An 18,268-nucleotide genomic window follows, 5' to 3' on the forward strand; every position below is an offset into this window, starting at 1 on the left:
CTTAATGGTCCATTCTGTTTTTCCAACCTCTTCCAGTCAAAGTCAACCTCGGACACGGTGTGATGATTTCAGGAGGAGGTCTGTCCGAGGACTACGACAGCCTGCAGTTCCACTTGCACTGGGGTAATGGCACCTCTGTCCCCGGCTCCGAGCACACCGTGGATGGCAGGCGCTATCCCATGGAGGTAGTCATTGTTTCATGATAAGCTATATACGTTAGTTTTGCCGTTATTAAATTCACATTAAACTATTTGGTAATACTTTATAAGACAGCCTGCTACTTACAGGGTAATTACCTGACACCTACAGTGTAATAACGTCGTATGAATACAGATATAAACACTTAATGGATCCTACTGGTACTTAATAAAGGCCCTCAACACTCCTGCAGGTGTTTTCAGTTAATTTGGCTGATTGGACCTCTTCCCAGGACTGTGTGGCTGTGTATGGACTGATTGATTGACATCTTCCTGACTTTCTTGTTCGCTTTGTTGCACCTGTTAGGGCAGGACACATTACAGCTTCATCATTCTTATTGGTAAATGAAGATTTGTGACCTAATAAATTCCCATCAAAGCTCTGGCCACCTTTAGCATGAACAGAGGGCTAATCATCCAGAACTACTCAAAACAACTTCAGAGGCTGTACTGTACTTAAATGTTGGACTTACCCAGTAAGTGGTCACTTATTACCCTGTAAGTATTATAAAGTCTTTGTCTTTGTCCTTTACTTGACTCCCCCAGTTACACATTGTAAACATCAAGGCATCCTATAATCGGAACGCAACTCATGCTGTTGCAGACTCTACAGGACTTGCTGCTCTTGGTTTCTTGATTGAGGTGAGAAAAGATGCATTTCAAGGTTTTGTAACACCAAAATACTTTTAATTTATCAATCTCAAATATCATTGCTCTATGTATCATCCACTTCTTTACCTCAGTAAGTAAAATGTCAAATGCTACTTTAAAAAAAAACAACCTTTTGCATTCTATTTCTGTTCCTCGCAGCTGTTGGACTGCATAATTTAGGATGTTCTCTTTAGTTTAATGTTTGACTCCACTCTTTATTTATTTAAGCCTCACCCTCCCATAGAGCATTTGTTCCAAACAATTGAGCCTAATGACAATGTGTGCCATTTACAGGAAATGTCGGGTAATGCAACTGGCCAACCTGCAAGCTGGCACACCTTGAGCTCCTACCTGACAAACATCTCAAATAGCGGTAAGGAGATACTTGACTCTTTTCTTGTGGAGAAATTGATCCAGTGTATTTGAATAAAATGTGTATTGGGTGCTGGTTGAGCGTGCGCCCCATATACTAAGGCTCAGTCTTTGCCCAGGTTTGAGTCCGACCCGCAGCCCTTGCTGCACATCGCCCCACCCTCTCTCTCCCCTTTCCTTTCTTCAAGCTATACTATCAAATAAAGTTCAATCAATCCCCAAAAGAAATCTTTAAAAAATGTGTAAACGTTCCAGTCTCTTCAGAGTTCATGTTTCTGTCCTCAGGCGACCATGTTACAGTGGCACCTGGAATTTCACTGGAGGATCTCCTGACCGGGGTGGATCGCACCAAGTATTACCGCTACCTTGGCTCCTTGACCACCCCCCGTTGCAACGAGGCTGTGGTTTGGACTGTGTTTAAGGACACAATAAAAGTCAGCAAAGACGTGGTGAATTGTTTTTTTTGTGTCTTTAAGTACAATGGCCAGGACCGGTCAGCACAATTGCTCTAACAGTGCTTCACATCTTGTTTCCAGATTGAACTCTTCAGCAAAACGGTACGCTTCTCAAACAGCACATCATCTTTTATGATCAATGTCTACAGAGACATCCAGCCAGCGCAACATGTCACGACACAGGCTGCCAGCTCTACTTCCAAAGCCTGCTACTCTCTGGCTCTGATGGCTCTGAGCCTGGTTCTTGGGAGGAGTTAGGGCCATGAAAGGTGGTGGTGTCTCAGCAACTTATGGTGTTGCTGGTGAATCTCTTTGCAATGAAAATACTCCTTTTGGCCATAATTTGTCCTCTCCCCATCATGTGGTTTGTCTGACTTTAGCAATGTCCACATTGTTAATACATAAAGTATGCAATGAACTACTCATTCTTAGTCCCCTCAATTCAGAATGTGGGATTCAGTATACACATAAGATCACAACCAAGAAAAAAAAAAAAAACTGAGCCTGCCACAAGTACTTGCAATATAGCTCTATGCATTAATAATGTTAACATGTGATGATGGCTGCCTCGCTCTGATGTGGTAGTCCATCATAATGTTTTTGTAAACAATGATTTATTCATTATTAGAGTTTTAATTGGTTGTATGCATGATTGCACCTCTTGCTTAATAGATTTATGTTAGACACGATTCACACAAGCATTTAGAATGTTGTATTGAGAATAGAAAGAAGCACAGCTCATTGTCTGTTTCTGCACTGACAAAAGATACACACATGCACTAAGTTCACTGGGTAGTAATGGTAGTTTAGAATTCTGGCAATGTAATTTTGAGTGTGTAAGTATCCAGTTGCATTACAATCTGCCGGCATCTATCTGTCTAGAGAATTACAACTCAAGTCTGTACAAATAAATGTTGCAGAATAGGATTTCATTTTCAATTAGATTTTTGTATTTTCATATTCCCTTATTTTGGACCCTGATTTGCTTTTATTTTTGTCCTCGTCAGTGCAGATACTGTTAGCAGATGAAATGTAGCCATGTTACCAAGCGGAACACTCATTCAGTGGGTGTAATGAAGATTTGACGTGTCCGTCAATTGAATGAACGACATTATTTATTACAGTAATATAACTTACATTTTTCCTTTAAGCACTCTGTCGCACTACTTGCACATGTAACAGAGCTGATGTCATGTCAAGTTTTTCTAAATTAAAATAATCTTGTGTCAATTTCTTTTCTTCATTCATATTTACTGCATGTATCAGAATGCTTTAAATGAATGTTGGAAAATTGTGGAAAATTTCTAGTGAGTAAACTTTTTTTCTTTTCTTTTTTAAATGGCATTATGTTACAGCATCACATTTGCAAAGTTGTACCTGGACTGAACTTGAACCAGACACTTGAGGCGGGGTTATTAAGAGGACTTGACCTTATTGTTCACAAAACAATAGATGGCACAAAAGCCTGTTGTACTTATCGAACAAGGTGTACTTTACTTCAAAGATCACAATTTATTTTCTTTTTGTTACTTCATTTGAATTTTAGTGTCAGTAACGCTAATCATCAAACTAGAACATTCCTTGAGGGCTTTTCATTCTTTATCCTTTACTCCATGAGCACCTGATCATGCGTTAGAGTTCAGAAGTTCAGATGTAGCATGATCACATTTTAATTCTAGGTCACTTATCTTTTTTATAAGTGACGTCTGTGAGGATGCAAGTGTTTCTCATTCCTCAGCAACTTAGAGCTTATCTAAACATTTCCCACTTGAAGAACAAAATGAATACTCTAATATCCTATTAATTTATTCCATGTTAAGATGAAGGCCTTTGAAGCATGCACAATTTGTCATGCCATTGTGAAGTTTGAAGCAAAGTAACTCATTGTCATATTTAAATGTTAAATCACGTTTTCAGTACTCATTATGCATCACTTTACTTTGGTGTTCCAGGAGTTTACTGGAACAGCAGAGCTGCTAGTTCTTATAGCAACCCATCTTAACCAGTGAGTCTGGAACACTGAGGAAACAATAGATACTCTCGTTCATCAGGCTAAACGACAATTTTTTATCATTGTACTTCTGACCTGCTGTAACTCTCGGAGTCACTAAGATTAGTACGTCTTGACTCTGAAGATGTGGTGTTGCTAATGAACATAGCAATCAGTTGTCTAGGTTGGGTACAGGGCTGTAACTGGAGATCAACATGTACTCTATTATCAAGATTTGTCATGGCAAGTGAGTCTTGAATAACCCTACTTCTGAAGGTTCTGAGATCAAGAGATCATTTTCAGACACACTGCAAAAGGAAAGAACTCTTTTTACTGATATTTTCTAATAGTCATTTAAAAATTGTCCATACATAACAATGCATTATAGTAACTACATTTGGCCTAACCTGAGAAAAGATTAAAAATTATATTTTAATCGAAATCCCTAAACTCTACTACCTTTAAGAATGATTTACTGCATTACATCTGCAGAGCTCCCCCTCAAAAGGATCACAGTGATGGGTTCAAACAGAAATTAAAATAATAAAATACAAGAATAACATAATTGTCTGTAACATGATAGTAATTAAATCAGTGTTAAATAACAAAAATATGAAGAAAATGAATGTGTAAAGATGTCACAACGGCTACTTCTGTGCAGTAATTCTGCACTTTTTTAGTCATCAACATATCTCATGTACTGTGAGTATAATGATGTAAAGAGCCTCTATTACCCTCCAGTGGAACAACAGAAGTAGTACATAAACAGCCACTTGGTTTCAAACAAATTCCATCAATCTATTCTAACAAATTCATTAATTATCAATATAACAGAGATCAAGAAGAGCCAGCTGCTTCTTAGAAATGGTGATGACGCATTCAAGTCACAGAGGCACTCCTTTGGGGATTGAGGAGGGGAGGTTGCAGGCAGAGGAGCTGGACATCTGAGCCAGTCTACAGCGATGGATTTAGGAGTGACGACATTAATTATTTATTTCAGGGGCCACCGGAGGAGTTTTGGGATCTTTAATCAAAATAGACCTGACCCTCCCATCACCAGCAATACATTTTGGATGACCCTCTACAATGACATGGAAACCTGAGATGACCCTCCCCAACAATGTATTGACACATTCTGTACTGGTTTGCACTTGGCAAAGATATACAGATACTCATTGTTTTTTTTACAGCCATGACTTACATGATTAAACCTCTGCATTCTCATCTTACACATCCCACTCCTCTGTTATGGTGTGGTGGCCATTTCAGTAGATTTACTCACTAACACAGTTGTGGAAACACAATAAGCATGGAAACTAAATGCACACTTCCTGCATTACTGCATTACTTCAAATACTAAGTTACTCATCTAGTAAACTAGTCTTCACACGAAATAAAACAATAAAACATTTAGACCATTCAACAAAGAACACTGGGAAATAACAAATTCAACACTGGTTGCTAGGGACTCGTCACTAGGCTTCCTCAGTCATTGTATACTTTAGCAAACTCTATTTCTCAGACAAGCGTCAATTTGGGAGCTTGCATGCTACCACTCCTTCATCTCAAATGTCTTGAAAAGACTGTCGTTTGCACAATTTCACAAATAATCACCGGGACCAAAAAGATATTTGAGTCGGTATGGCTGCAGCCTGGAGACCTCCAGTCTCACGCATGCCCTCTCGGCTGGTGCAGTCCGGAAGCTTTGACTTTTCAAAATAAAAGCTTGCGTCTGGTATATTTTTGTACGGTGTTTTGGATGTTTTTGAACTAAACAGTACGGCAATCATGCTAATGAATAAAATTATTTTTTCAGCAGATGTCTTCGTTACAACACGATGGAGCTAGCAAAGCAGTTTTGTGTTTATATGTGCTAGCGAGGTTTATTCAGTTTGGGAAATCCAACGGTCTCTAAAGCTACAGCTCAAATTGTCTGGCTGACTAAACAAAAGGGGCCGAGACTGATAGAGCTACATGGATAATTATGCACCAAACAAGCCACTTTGAAATGTTGCTGTTCTCATGAATACAAAAGTTGGGTGACCCTCCCCCTAGACTAAAAGAAAGTGGATGACCCTCCCATCAACAAAGAATAAAAAGACATGACCCTCCCCTATTTTCCTCCGGTGGTCCATTCCATAAATACCAAATGGTCCCTAAGTTGCCTTATTTCATTGTGCTTTGGCTTCGCACATACTGCATACATCAGTCTAATACATTGATGCAAGCAATACAATACATTAATAATACAATACATTGATGCATACAATATTTTGGACATGAGCAGAAATCTTTCTCAAATATCTGAAATATTACAGTCCAGGGGTTTATTAATAAATGAAAATGAATTAATGTATCACTAGGTGAATAATTGTCACATGCACATTTAAGGAGGTTACTTCCTCAACAAAAGATGCAAAAGAGAAGGGAAGAGTAAATGATGCCTAGGCTACATGTGTCCTGACTCAGATATAATTAGAAAAGCCGATCTACAGGAGAATAAATAGATGAAAGCAATACAGAATGCCTGAGAGCCTTACTGCAATATTACTGTTTTTATATTTGGATTGTAATCTATGTTTCCCTTTACATAAAGATATTTCCAGCATAAATTGATTCAGAAAAAGGTAGAAATAGGTGCATAAAAATTCACCAGAATGCAGGAAATTAAGTGTTTAATGCTCAAAATTTCTCTGGAAACAAAACCTTGGCCTTTGGGTTGCCAGGCCAGTTATGATTAGGCCAAATGTTGGTGCCAGCTAACCTACTTATACAAACTGGAAGCTAAAATGAACATACACTGGCTATTAACAAGCTGAGCAAGCCAATCGCAGTTTTGCATTGCATTCAATTTATTTAAATGTGTCTGGGCTAAGCCCCAAACCTCCTCAAGTCCTAGAAACTCCCCTGGATACCATTTTCATAGATTGAATATATATATATATATATATATATATATATATACAGTATAAGCAGGGATGTCTAAATCAAGTTTTTCTGGCCCTGATCCTGATCCGAGTCCTTAAATATTTGACTATCCCTTACTTATGTTTACTAAAATGTTGATTAAACATGCATCCGACCCATTTGAATGGTGACATTTTTAATTTCAAACCAGTACTGGGAGATTCGGTCACGCCTCTTTCTGGAGTGCAGGTGATTTCCTACTGGGGACAGTGCTGTCACATTTATGAATGTTAGGAAGGAATTTGTAGTGCCTAGACGTATTGTTGGACTGGCTTCAAATCCTGGTATGATGTTTTTTGTTTTTTCAGAATTTCAGGGAGCGGTTTAGTCAAGGAGTTTTTAAAAGTCAATATATTTCCTTTGGTCCTTCCTCTCACTCCCTGTGTCTCTTCAGACTTGGTCATTGGTTTGGGAGAAGTGAGAGGAACAGAGTTAAAGGTAAAGTAAACATGAAATGTGATGTTGCTCACAGAATATTTATCACATATCTCTGTCTCTCTCTGTTGTCAAATACATCGCGTTCCCTTCCATTTTCCATTTGCACTCACTCACTCTCCAGAGTTTGAAGTCTCTCAACACCTAAAAGATGCAACTGTCGCAGAGCGTTAATGCACACAGATGGCACACAGTCACGCACACTAAACAGAGTTAGCGGGCGACATAAATGCTGAATGGCAGCTCTGCATTGAGCCATATACGACTCATTTCCACCTGTTCAAACTGAGTTTTATGAGCTCTGTCATGAAGCTAGATGGGATATTTAATGGACTCAGGCCATTAAACACAGTCAACAGTGTGTCACACACACACACACACACACACACACACACACACACACTGGACAATAATTCAATAGTTACACCTGTACCTGTTTTGTTTTTCCACGTGCTGCATAATAGGCTGCAATAGATGCACGTACAGCTGTAGGTCACCTTGGCAACAGCATCAAGAGGCAAATTATTATTTTGGCATTGTAAAAGAAAGTAACACACACATATAAACATCTATGAGGGTACATGGAGACCATTCATAAATCCTCTCGCGGTGGAAGTGATTGCTTCCCTTTTTTGTCGTTTCCTTTTTTTTTCAAATCACATTTGCTTTTCAGCCCTGTCTCAGGATCCAATCCCCCACCGAACACCACACTGAGCTGATCTGAGCATTCATGTCAGGCCGACGACTGACTGTAAATATCAGAGGGCCAGGCGGAGTGTTGGTGGTGGCAGTATTTGCTTGCATTGCCACTGGCTGCATCTCTGCATCCTCTCACCTCCGATACTTTCTGTTTCTGTCTGTCACTCTTCCTGTCTAGTCTGTCCTTATAACGTCTTTTTCTTTTTCTCAAGGCTGTAAAAGTCTGTAAAAAAAGACAATAACCTTAATTCATGCCTGGTAAAGTCACACTGTATCTGTGAGCCTGGGCAAAGTTTGTGTCTAAGAGGAACTTACTTGGTTGTAAAAAAAATATATATATTTATATTTAGCACCAATACTCTTTCTTACAGTCTGCTGCCATCATGTGGCAAACATGATGACTACAGCTAGATTGAACCCTTAGGTTGGACATTCAAAGGCCCCACCACAGGTAAAAATGACTCCACCTCCACAATTTACTGTAGGCCCTATAGATAGCTGTGTCCCTGTGTCACATTTTACTGTGACAGATGACAGTGTTTATCAAAGATTTAACGATTGGAAATATCTAACAGTTCCCGCAGCAGATATGTTTCTCAGAGATGCCACATATTCACCATGTTCAATGCATGGCAGGTTTTCAACAGGAATGAGCTATAGGCTTTTATTGGCTTTATGGGTGTTATGGTTGAGTATGTTTCTGTTTCCTGTTTTATTTTGGTAGTCTGGTTTTCTGTCTTGTCTTGTTTTACTTCCTGTCTTTAGTTTTCCCACCTTTGTGATTGTCTGATGTCTTTCACTTGTTCCCCAGCCCTTATGTCACCTGTCTCTTCTTTCCTTGTTACTTCTTGTATTTAGTCTCTGTGTTCCCCTTGTCTGTTGTCAGGTCATTGTACTGTGTTTTGGATTCTGTGAGAGTGTGCATAATCTTCCCCGTTGGTCTCAGTGTTCCTAGTATTTTGTTATTCCTGTTTTTGGATTCTGCCTGTTCCTGTTTTTGGAATTCTGCCTGTTTTGTACTTTGCCTGCTGTATTCAGGACACCTTTTGTTGCATGGACTTTGTCATTAAACTGTTGACCTCGACACTGCCTGCTGTCTCTGCATTTGGGTCCACCCAATTCTCTGAAGCCTGAGTTATGGCAATGGGTGCTTAATTCAATCACATTTAAGTACATGTAAAGAGAAGCTGTTAATGTGCACACAAATCACTAGACAGCAGCTCCACCCAAGCAAAGACATTCAGCAAACAAACAAATGAAATGTCACCTATACAGAAGGAATGTGAACCACATCATCATTAGAAGGCAAACCCCATGACTAAACTTCCTGTTTTGGACACCAATGAGCTTGATTGAAGGAACAGATATAATCCCAGTGCTTGTGTTGCAGTCCTTGGCATGTTTGATTCAGAAAAATAAAGTTACATCTTTACTTTATAAATGTATTATACTACAGTACACTCTGGTTAACTGTAGGGATGTGTGTTTTTTTGGTAAGTAAGACACATCATTTACAAATTAAAAAAAGCAGATACAAGCTTAGCATTATCAGATTTGGCTCAACTTTCATTTTGGTAATAATTAAGTAAAAGTTGTACTTTGCCTGCCCAAGATGTTCTTAAACTCACCTACTTTAAGCTTAAAGTGATGGTTCGGAGTAATTTCACCCTAAGCTGCTTTGCACCTTGACCTCGAGCCAAACATCTCCCCATAAGCTTTTTTCCCTTGTTATAACGTTGGTCGAGTTAGCGTTATCAGCTGGTTAGCTTAGTGCAGGCGCTAATGGATCCACATTTGTATCTCGTAAATTACCCCACTAATAATGCCCGGAATGGTAGCAATCTTCTACAGTAGTACAAATAGTTTATTTACTTATAAAACAAGGCATTAGAAAGTTTGTAACTACACCAGAAGTATATTTAAATAACACTTGCCTGATGGAAACTCCTCTCGGCTGCTATCGTGCGAGATCCTGCGAGATCACGCACAGAACGCTAACTCGACCAACGTTATAGCAAGGGAAAAAAGCTTTTGGAGGGTTGTTTGGTTCGAGGTCAAGGTGCAAAGCAGCCTAGGGTGAAATTACTCCGAACCATCACTTTAATGCTAACGTCTGTTAGCATTCTATCTTAAGTATATGGCTCCATATAAACACAACTGTTGGTGTTCTAAATATCAAGCTCTTTCTGGAGCCTTTGTCTGTTTCCAGTTTGACATAATAAGTAAATATGAAGTTGATAACCTTTTTGAAAAAAAATGTAGGCCTACTTTAAAAGTAAGCTTTTAAAGCATTCTTTAGGCAGCAGTTAATCCTCAACTGCTGCAGTTTGTAAACCTGTGCACTGTATATTTTACAGTTAATAACAACTATGCAGCTAGTTTAGACTTAAACATTGCTTTTACTTCATACAGTATTTGTTCCTATACATGTGTATGCATGTCTATTTCAGTTTGAGCATGTGTGCAAGTGGTCAGCAGCGACAGAAAGTGTGTTTCAGTGGCTGCTGCAGTGTGAGTGTGCTTCCTGTGAACCGGCAGCAGAGGTTTGTCACTTCTCTCCTTCATGAACAGTACGATTTCAGCTCTGCGGGGAGAGCAACACATACACGGTGAGTAAACACAATGTTTCCTTCTCTTCAATGAGGCACAAAATGGGAACAGATTGTCATTTTGAATCATGGTTTGTTGTCCTGCTGTTTTCTGAGCTGTCAAGACAGACTTTCTTCCTATGGCGCTGAAGGTACAACAAAGTGGATCCAATTGAGGTGAAGCTTGTGATAGCTTATTGATTTCATCTGTCATAACCATTCATTTAATTTGCGTTAAAAAGAAAAAATAAGGAGAGAAGATACGGTAAAGCTCTTCTTTGTGGTGCTTTTTGACTGCAAATATTAGGAATGACAGAAACTACTTGCATCAGTGTCAGTCATGCGACACCTTTTAAATGTGGTCATTTTTATAGCCTCCTAAAATGCATCTCAGTCAAACTGCATCTAGACATCAAAGTTAAATTTGGTTGAGTTGGTTTAGATGTCTCAGTTACATATATCACCTTTCATGCCTGTATTTCAACATGCTGTCAGGACGTTCACATTCAGACAGTGGTTATATATATACAAAATCAACAATTTGAAGAAGGCCTGAGGGCTGAACTTTGTCAGAATAAATGAATATGAATAATATAACAAGAAATGTATATGGAGCCAGAGTGTGAGACAATTATTTATTTTTTTGCTTACTTTCAAGTCTGCTTCCAGTGATCAGCGCCTCACGACAGCTTTAGTTCTTTTTCTACATCATATAATACTGTGAGAGTGTCAGCCCATTGGCTATATTACAAGGTAAACCAAACTAGACATGTACTACTTTTAATTGAACAGTTTTAGCGTTCGTAAACCTACACATTTAACGTCTTAATACCTCCCCCCCCCCTCTTTCTATTAGCTCCTTAACCATGGAGGCTACAGCCAAGTACGACTATGAAGCTGCAGCTGGCGATGAACTCAGCTTCAAAAAGGGAGACCGATTGAAGGCAAGGAGAATACACACATGCTGCACAACACACTGGTACCAAACACTGCTTCACTTTCCACTGTACCTAGTTCCTACTTTTTGTTTTCAACAACATAGCATACGCTCTTCAAGTTATGAATAGCTCTCAATAGAAAAAGGCATTCAAGTTATGGTATATTGTTAGTGCCGGCAGTATTTTCATGTAAATCATTATCACCTACAAGACTGGACAATCAGTACATTCATGCAGCCAGCGTGAGAGCAACAGTATTTGCATCATTGTGTCCACTGTTCTCTGCGGCTTGTGTAGCAGGTTATATAATGTGTTGTGAAACTGCATCCTGCTGCTTTAATACAAGTTAATTTCCTAATATCACAGGACAGTCATTGCAAGGTGATCTTTATGTCTTTTGGGGTTTTCTTGACAGTCACAAAGTGTAAAACAACAAAATAGCAAAGACGAGGAGAAACTACAAGTACATATTTATGTTTTGACAGCATAGTACCAGTTAAAGTATAGTAACAATAATTAGTCTTCCTCTGAAGACTGTGATTACAGTGATGTGTATGGACATGATTCAACCTGAATCTGTAGTGCAAGCAGTTTAATGAGACTTATTAGGACATATGCATTTAAAACAATAAGAACATTGAAAATGCAAATTCCTTTAATTCTAGACTTTTCATTTCAGGTGTCCAACAAACACATTGTGTCTTACATTCAAATGCATACTGGTACGGAATACAGTAAAGAAATGCAACAATGGCATCAACATAAAAGAGAAAAATTAAAATGCAAGAGCAAACCACTCAGTCGCCGAGAGACTTTTCACAAATCACACAAACCAATAATGCACTCTCACTAGATCTGTTTTTTTGTAGGTCAAGATAAAAAAATAAAAAAACATCTGTATAATGGTCCTATGAACAGATCAGCTGGTGTCTAAACTCTATATTTATATATTTACATATGTATATATGTTTCTCCAGGTACCATAAAGTTGTCGAAAAAAGAATAGTTCTTTGCATCTCAACCAGAGCTATGAATCAGATAGAGAACCATTAGTTTGGAGACATTAGAGACACTGAATAAGTTCACTCTGCAATACAAAATGTAGAAAACAGGGTTGTATATTCACCTCAATGTGACTTTTATTTTTGGAGTAAACGTGTCTTATGTGTATGGAAGAGGATTAGGGCCACATGTAAAAAAAAATTATTGAGATCTGATTTTAAAAAAAGTCAGAATTCTCTGACTTTCTTCTCAGAACTCTAACTTTTTTCTTCTTTTTTTTTAAACTTCAATATAAAAAAAATTTAGACTTAAAAAAAGAATGTTTAAAAAGAAAGTTTGTAAAAAAAAAGGTCAGAATTCTGACTTTATTTGCAGAATCCTGCCTTTTTTTTAAAAAAAAAACTTTTTTTTTTACTTAAAACAAGTCAGAATTCTGATTAAAACTCAAAACTCAAATACATTTTTTCACATGTGGCCCGAATCCTCTTCCGTATATATGTAATTGTGTCCCGCTGTGTCAGATTCTGCAGACCACCGGAAACTGGTACAAAGCAGAACTCCATGGATTAGAGGGGTATGTCCCCAAAAACTTCATCAACATTGACTTGCCCAGGTAAAAACATAAAGCCAAAAAGCATCAAGCACCAAGTATATATTATAAACCTTATGTTTTGTCTTATTAAAACGGCTTTTACTTGCTGCATGATATTTTCTGCTGCACGTTGGCTGTGATAAATGAAATGCAGAAGGGAAAAAGGAACAACTAAGAGCATCTGTCGCCACAGTAAATAGATTAAGTGTGGGAAGACATCACACTAAAAAAATAATAATTACAGCTTTACTTGAGTATTTTTCCGGGCTTTTAGCAATGTCATTCTTTTTATACCTTATATTTGCATTGTATTGAACCTATAACAAAAATAATAATCTTTGTTTTAAACGTGAACTACATACTTAAATGTTTCTCAACCTCCTCCTTTCCTTTTCCTTTCATTCTCTCACACTTTCTCCCATGAATATTTGATCATTTATCCTCCCTTCATCACCATCATGGCTTCGTTACTCCCTGAACTTACTATTCCTAAACCCCTGAAACCTCTGTCATTTTCTGCCTCTCTCCTCCATGACTCCAGCTGGTACCAGGAGGACTGCAGTCGCAGTAATGCCGAGGAGAAGTTGATGCAACAGCCTGTGGGGGCCTTCCTTATACGGGGTAGCCGAAATGTAGCTCAGGGTGACTTCTCCATCTCTGTCAGGTGCATTAAGTGTATGTCTATATGTGCATATAAAGCCAGCAAGAGCCAAATGTGGTTACTATTTTCCATTAAGCTAAGAGTTGTGATTTATCTATGTGGTAAGTGACTGCCAACTGCTACAGAGGTGACTTTTACTGTTTTGTTTGATGCCCCAAATATACGTACATTTTCAGTACATTGCAGGCAAATCTGATATTGTGCTGCTGCTCCAACAGACTAGTATTAGCATATGCTAGGCCTAGCTAGTTTTAGTTTAGTTTTTTCTGCTTGCAACACATCTTTTTTGCAATAAAACTTTTTCTCAACAAAACATTTTTGAGCTTAGCGCGTAATATCATGGGATGCTTTTATTAGAATTGTTGTTACCACTTAAAGGTGCCGTAGGTAGGATAGTGAAGATCCAGGACTTAGCCAAAGAATGTGAACATCGACAACTTCTCAGTCCCTCCCCCCTTTCCGCTAAAGCCCAAAACGGTCTCCTAAGCCCCTCCCCCCACAAGGGAGAATGAATGCGTGTGCATGAGCAGTGATTGACACGCAGTTAGACACCCCCCTGGCCCTGATTGGTGCATCTGAACAGGGAGCTGTGGATTTTTGTAAATCACACTACAGGCTGTAGGTGGTGCTAGAGGAGCCAGATTTTTTTATTTTTTTATTACCTGCTTCATGTAGTTCTACTGGAACATAGGGTCAGTTTCAGCAAATATGACAGAAAGTTAGTTTTATAAGTCTTTAAGTGGCCTTTTGAAGTTAATTCACCATTTCCACTTTTCTAATATATGTTTGCTTTGTTTTGTCAGTGATCTCCCTGCCTTAGTCCTCTCAGTGGACATTTCTCTCTTTCCGTCTCTCGGACATTTCTCTCTGTGAAGTCAATATACGCCCTGCCTTTTTCCTCAGTGGCTGTTTTTTTTGTTTTCTTGATTCAACCTGAATTGAACAGTGTCTGGTTAGATTTTCTGCCCTATGTTAATGTCATTTAGACCCTTACCCTTTCAAAATTGTCTTTTCTAATATATACCTTAATTACATTATATTAATGGGAATATTAATGAAATTGTAAGATAAATAATTAAGGGGTTCGGGAAATATTGAATGGTTCTCACACAAAAGCAGTTACATTAACTGTTTTTGCTCTGGTCCTCGGCCTCATCATGACACAACATCACACCCCTACACCTGTGGATTCATTTGAAGTCTTCAACCCATAACACGGCAACATCGTGTCCTGTTCCATCCAGTTAATCTGTCCACAAGCTCACCTGCTGTTTTATTGCCCACAAGTAGGAGGGGCTGTTGTTGTGGTAACAGTGAAATGCACCTTAGATATCTAAGTCATTCTCCCTCCTGCATGTAATAAATGAAAGTTAATGCTGACAAGACCTTTATCTGCAATTCCCCCCCCCCATCTGTCCGGTAAATCATTGGTTTTTCATGTCAGTGTTTATAAAATATTTTGTAACAAGGGTTATATTATGCATTATCTTCTCCCGTACCATGGACACTAAGAACTCTCAATTCTGTTTCTGTTGTGAATATGTTTGTTCAGGAATAAGATATTACAAAGATTTAGAAGCCCAAATATAACCTTTTAAAAAAGAAACATCCTGTTATACTTTTGGTACTTAGAAGGGTTGAAAAGACTGTTAAGAAGAAGCCAGTCAGTGTTTTCTCTCATGTAATACAGACTGCATTTTGAAAACATCTCACATTTACTTACAATGGAGACAAATTCTATATCTGAATTCACAAGTATTGTGCTGGGCCCTTGATGACACAAGACAAGCCATGCAAAGCAAAACAAAGCATTCTCTGTATTGTACTCCACTGTAGACATGCAGCAGATGTGCAGCACTTCAAGGTGCTGCGGGACAGCAGAGGGAAGTATTATCTGTGGCAAGAAAAGTTCCCTTCTCTCCAACAGCTGGTGGAATATTACAAAAACACTTCTATCGCCAAACAGGGTCCAGTGTTCCTACAAGAGATGGGACAACAGGTAAGAAAGCTACTCATGGGAACTTAACAAGAGTGATGTAGTATTTAACTCTTTCAAATTAAATATAATAAGTCAGTGAACAGAATGTGTTATAAAAAAGTTGATATTAATTATTTTGTGTCTCAACAGCAACGAGGAGGCTCAGACAGATTCCAGGCTCTCCCCGCTCCTCCGCTCTCCGACTGCTCACCTACACCTGCAACACGACAGGTATTCAACAGTACTGTGTGTCACTATGTTGTTCTTCTGTGCGTACACTGATGGGTATGTGCGTGCTGTCTGAATGATTGTGTAAACATACTATATGTCCCTGTCCAGCATTTTTTAGAATGGTCACCAAATCCAATCCATTTGCGATACTCTGGTTATGTGTGTATGCAGATGTGTGTGTGTGTGTGTGTGTGTGTGTGTGTGTGTGTGTGTGTGTGTGTGTGTGTACGGTAGTTAGGTGACTTCAACTTTAAATTTTATCTGCTGTACCGTACGCTGTTGTTGGGTGTCTCCAAAATGTCAATGCCTAGAAAAAAGTTGCCAACCTTTTTTTTAAGCATGTTAAAATAAGGGGCTTTATGAGCATTAAAAGCTGAATAGTTTATTTTGCAGCGGCACCTTGCCTTCGTCTGGCGATTCTGATTGGTTTAAAGAAAGGCCAATAAACCAGAGCACGTTTTTCTCCCATCCCAGAATGCTGTGTGGGCTAGCCAGACCCTCCTCCGCAGCGCTGTGGAGGAAGGTCTGGCAATGCGAGACTAAAAGCTGACATTTTTTTATCATCTAATGGTGAAACTTATTTGAAAACTAAGACAAAGTGGCAGTTATGGCTCAGGAGGTAGACCGGCGTCGTCCACTAATCACAGGGTTGGCTGTTGATCCCCAGCTCCTCCTGTCCCCATGTCAAAGTATCCTCGGGCAGGACACTGAACCCCCAAAGTGCTCCCGATGGTCAAAACAGCACTTTGCATGGTACTGTAGCTCAGTTTGAGAGGCAAGTTGTGAAGTGCTTTGGATAAAAGTGCAGCCATTTGCCTTTATAACTACCCAGCTTGAATTTCCATGGTTTTCAGTGAACACGATTGGATTCAAGTGATGATTTGGAACAACTAAAGCCTCTCCAAAAAAGATTTTAAAAATAAAACGTGTGTCCATCTACAGTTTAAACGGGGCTGCAACAAAGAAAAGCGTTTTATATATATATATATATATTAACATTAACTGAGTCACACATTCAATAGCCTTTACAGTTGTCTTTCAAATATATTCATGTGACAGGGACATTGATTCAAAACCAAAAATGACAAAGCTTCTGTAATAACAACACAGGTTCAAAGTATGTAGTGTTGTAACAATTTCTAACTTTAGACAAACTTTATTTTGTCAAATTAAATCCTAGCATAACACTGTCTAGAAATCTCAGCACACAAGAAATGAAATTGAAACCTAATGCTCTAATATTGTACCCTCCCAAAACATTTTTGACACATGGTTCATGGAGTTTGTGCATCTGTCTGTGTCTCATCCTGTTTGTCCTCTCTTGGCCCAGCACAAAGCCTCCTCCAAGCTGCAGGTCAGAGCTCTGTACAGTTTCCACGCTGAAGAGAAGGACGAGCTAGAGTTCAACGCCGGCGATGTCATCAAGGTCCTGGAGAGTTCTGACCAGGCCTGGTGGAAAGGCATGCTGAGAGGCAAAACAGGCCTGTTCCCATCCAACTACACCCAACCCATCTGAGAGGAACACATGCAAACACATGCAATATTGCATTAACTTTTTATCCAAACATATGCCTAATGCTAATAACTTTAACCTCAACCCTAACTTACAGTAAGTCACAACCCAGCAGAAGCCTTAGTGTTGTGACAAAAAGTGTTAGCTTTCTAGAATAAAAATGAAGACTAACTTGTTCGTCAAGACAGGCACGCACGCACACACACACACACGCACGCACGCACACAACACACACACACTTTCTGTTTCTGTTCTGTCCTGTACAATAGGATGTAAAGGAGATATAATAGGAGGACTGTTTGGCTGTTTATAGGACTTCTCGAAGAATCATTAAGGTTTACATATTGTAGTAATCCTAAACATGATGAGTTTAGTTTAAGATGTGTGTTGATATCAACTATTACATATTTATTTTCAAATTGTTATATCTGAACAGTAAAAACAGTGATGAACATTATTATTGAGAGTGGACTATACATTTTAACAATGATTAACACATTATCTTGACCTGTCCTTTCCAGTGGTGGAATGTTAACTAAGTAAATCTACTCAAGTCCTGTACTTAAGTACAGTATAGAGTTACTTGTACTTGTACTGTCCCTTTTAGGCTACTTCATACTTCTGCTATACTACATGTTTTCATTGCTAAATCATCGAGATGATTCGTTGATTTTGTGTATTGTGATCATGTCTGCAAACTTTGCAGTGCAAAGGTATACAAGCTTTTTTGAAATACTGAAAGAGTGAAAACCAAAAGCAAAGTATCTGTAGCAAAGTATCTGTAGGCTATATTTAGTGACACATTTAGAACTCATTATTTACAGTATGTACAGTGTCATAAATGTTTACGCTGAACCCATTGGTTTATGCAAACCCATAAAAGTGAAGAATTAAAATTTACATTTCATGATTCACTGTAGTCCAGAGTGTAAAGTACAGTGAATAAAACGTAGACAGAGACAACCGAGGAAATACACTTACAGTAGTCTTCGTCAAAGT

At 38.7% G+C, this 18,268-nt stretch overlaps 2 protein-coding genes across 3 annotated transcripts in view; both read left to right on the forward strand.

The window, feature by feature from the left end:
• Positions 1-1,933, forward strand: part of LOC144530973 (carbonic anhydrase 4-like) — a 2,612-nt gene extending 679 nt beyond the window's left edge. Inside the window, exons 4-8 of the mRNA XM_078270814.1 lie at positions 37-185; positions 744-839; positions 1,143-1,221; positions 1,506-1,669; positions 1,757-1,933. Of these exons, the coding sequence (XP_078126940.1) occupies positions 37-185; positions 744-839; positions 1,143-1,221; positions 1,506-1,669; positions 1,757-1,933 (665 nt within the window). The remainder of the gene's footprint in view (positions 1-36; positions 186-743; positions 840-1,142; positions 1,222-1,505; positions 1,670-1,756) is intronic.
• Positions 1,934-10,290: 8,357 nt separating this feature from the next.
• Positions 10,291-17,726, forward strand: grap2b (GRB2 related adaptor protein 2b). 2 transcript variants are annotated; one of them, XM_078274608.1, is made up of 8 exons: positions 10,291-10,375; positions 11,013-11,107; positions 11,211-11,298; positions 12,816-12,907; positions 13,428-13,550; positions 15,384-15,546; positions 15,676-15,756; positions 17,087-17,726. In XM_078274608.1, exons 3-8 carry the CDS (start codon positions 11,221-11,223, stop codon positions 17,270-17,272), a joined length of 723 nt encoding a protein of 240 aa, XP_078130734.1. In that variant the 5' UTR covers positions 10,291-10,375; positions 11,013-11,107; positions 11,211-11,220; the 3' UTR covers positions 17,273-17,726. The 2 variants fall into 2 exon arrangements, with proteins under 2 accessions (XP_078130734.1, XP_078130743.1); XM_078274617.1 differs by lacking the exon at positions 11,013-11,107 and having other exon boundaries at positions 10,304-10,375.
• Positions 17,727-18,268: the final 542 nt, after the last annotated feature.

Source organism: Sander vitreus, chromosome 2 (genome assembly GCF_031162955.1).
Source record: "Sander vitreus isolate 19-12246 chromosome 2, sanVit1, whole genome shotgun sequence".
NCBI classification, from domain to species: Eukaryota; Metazoa; Chordata; class Actinopteri; order Perciformes; family Percidae; genus Sander; species Sander vitreus.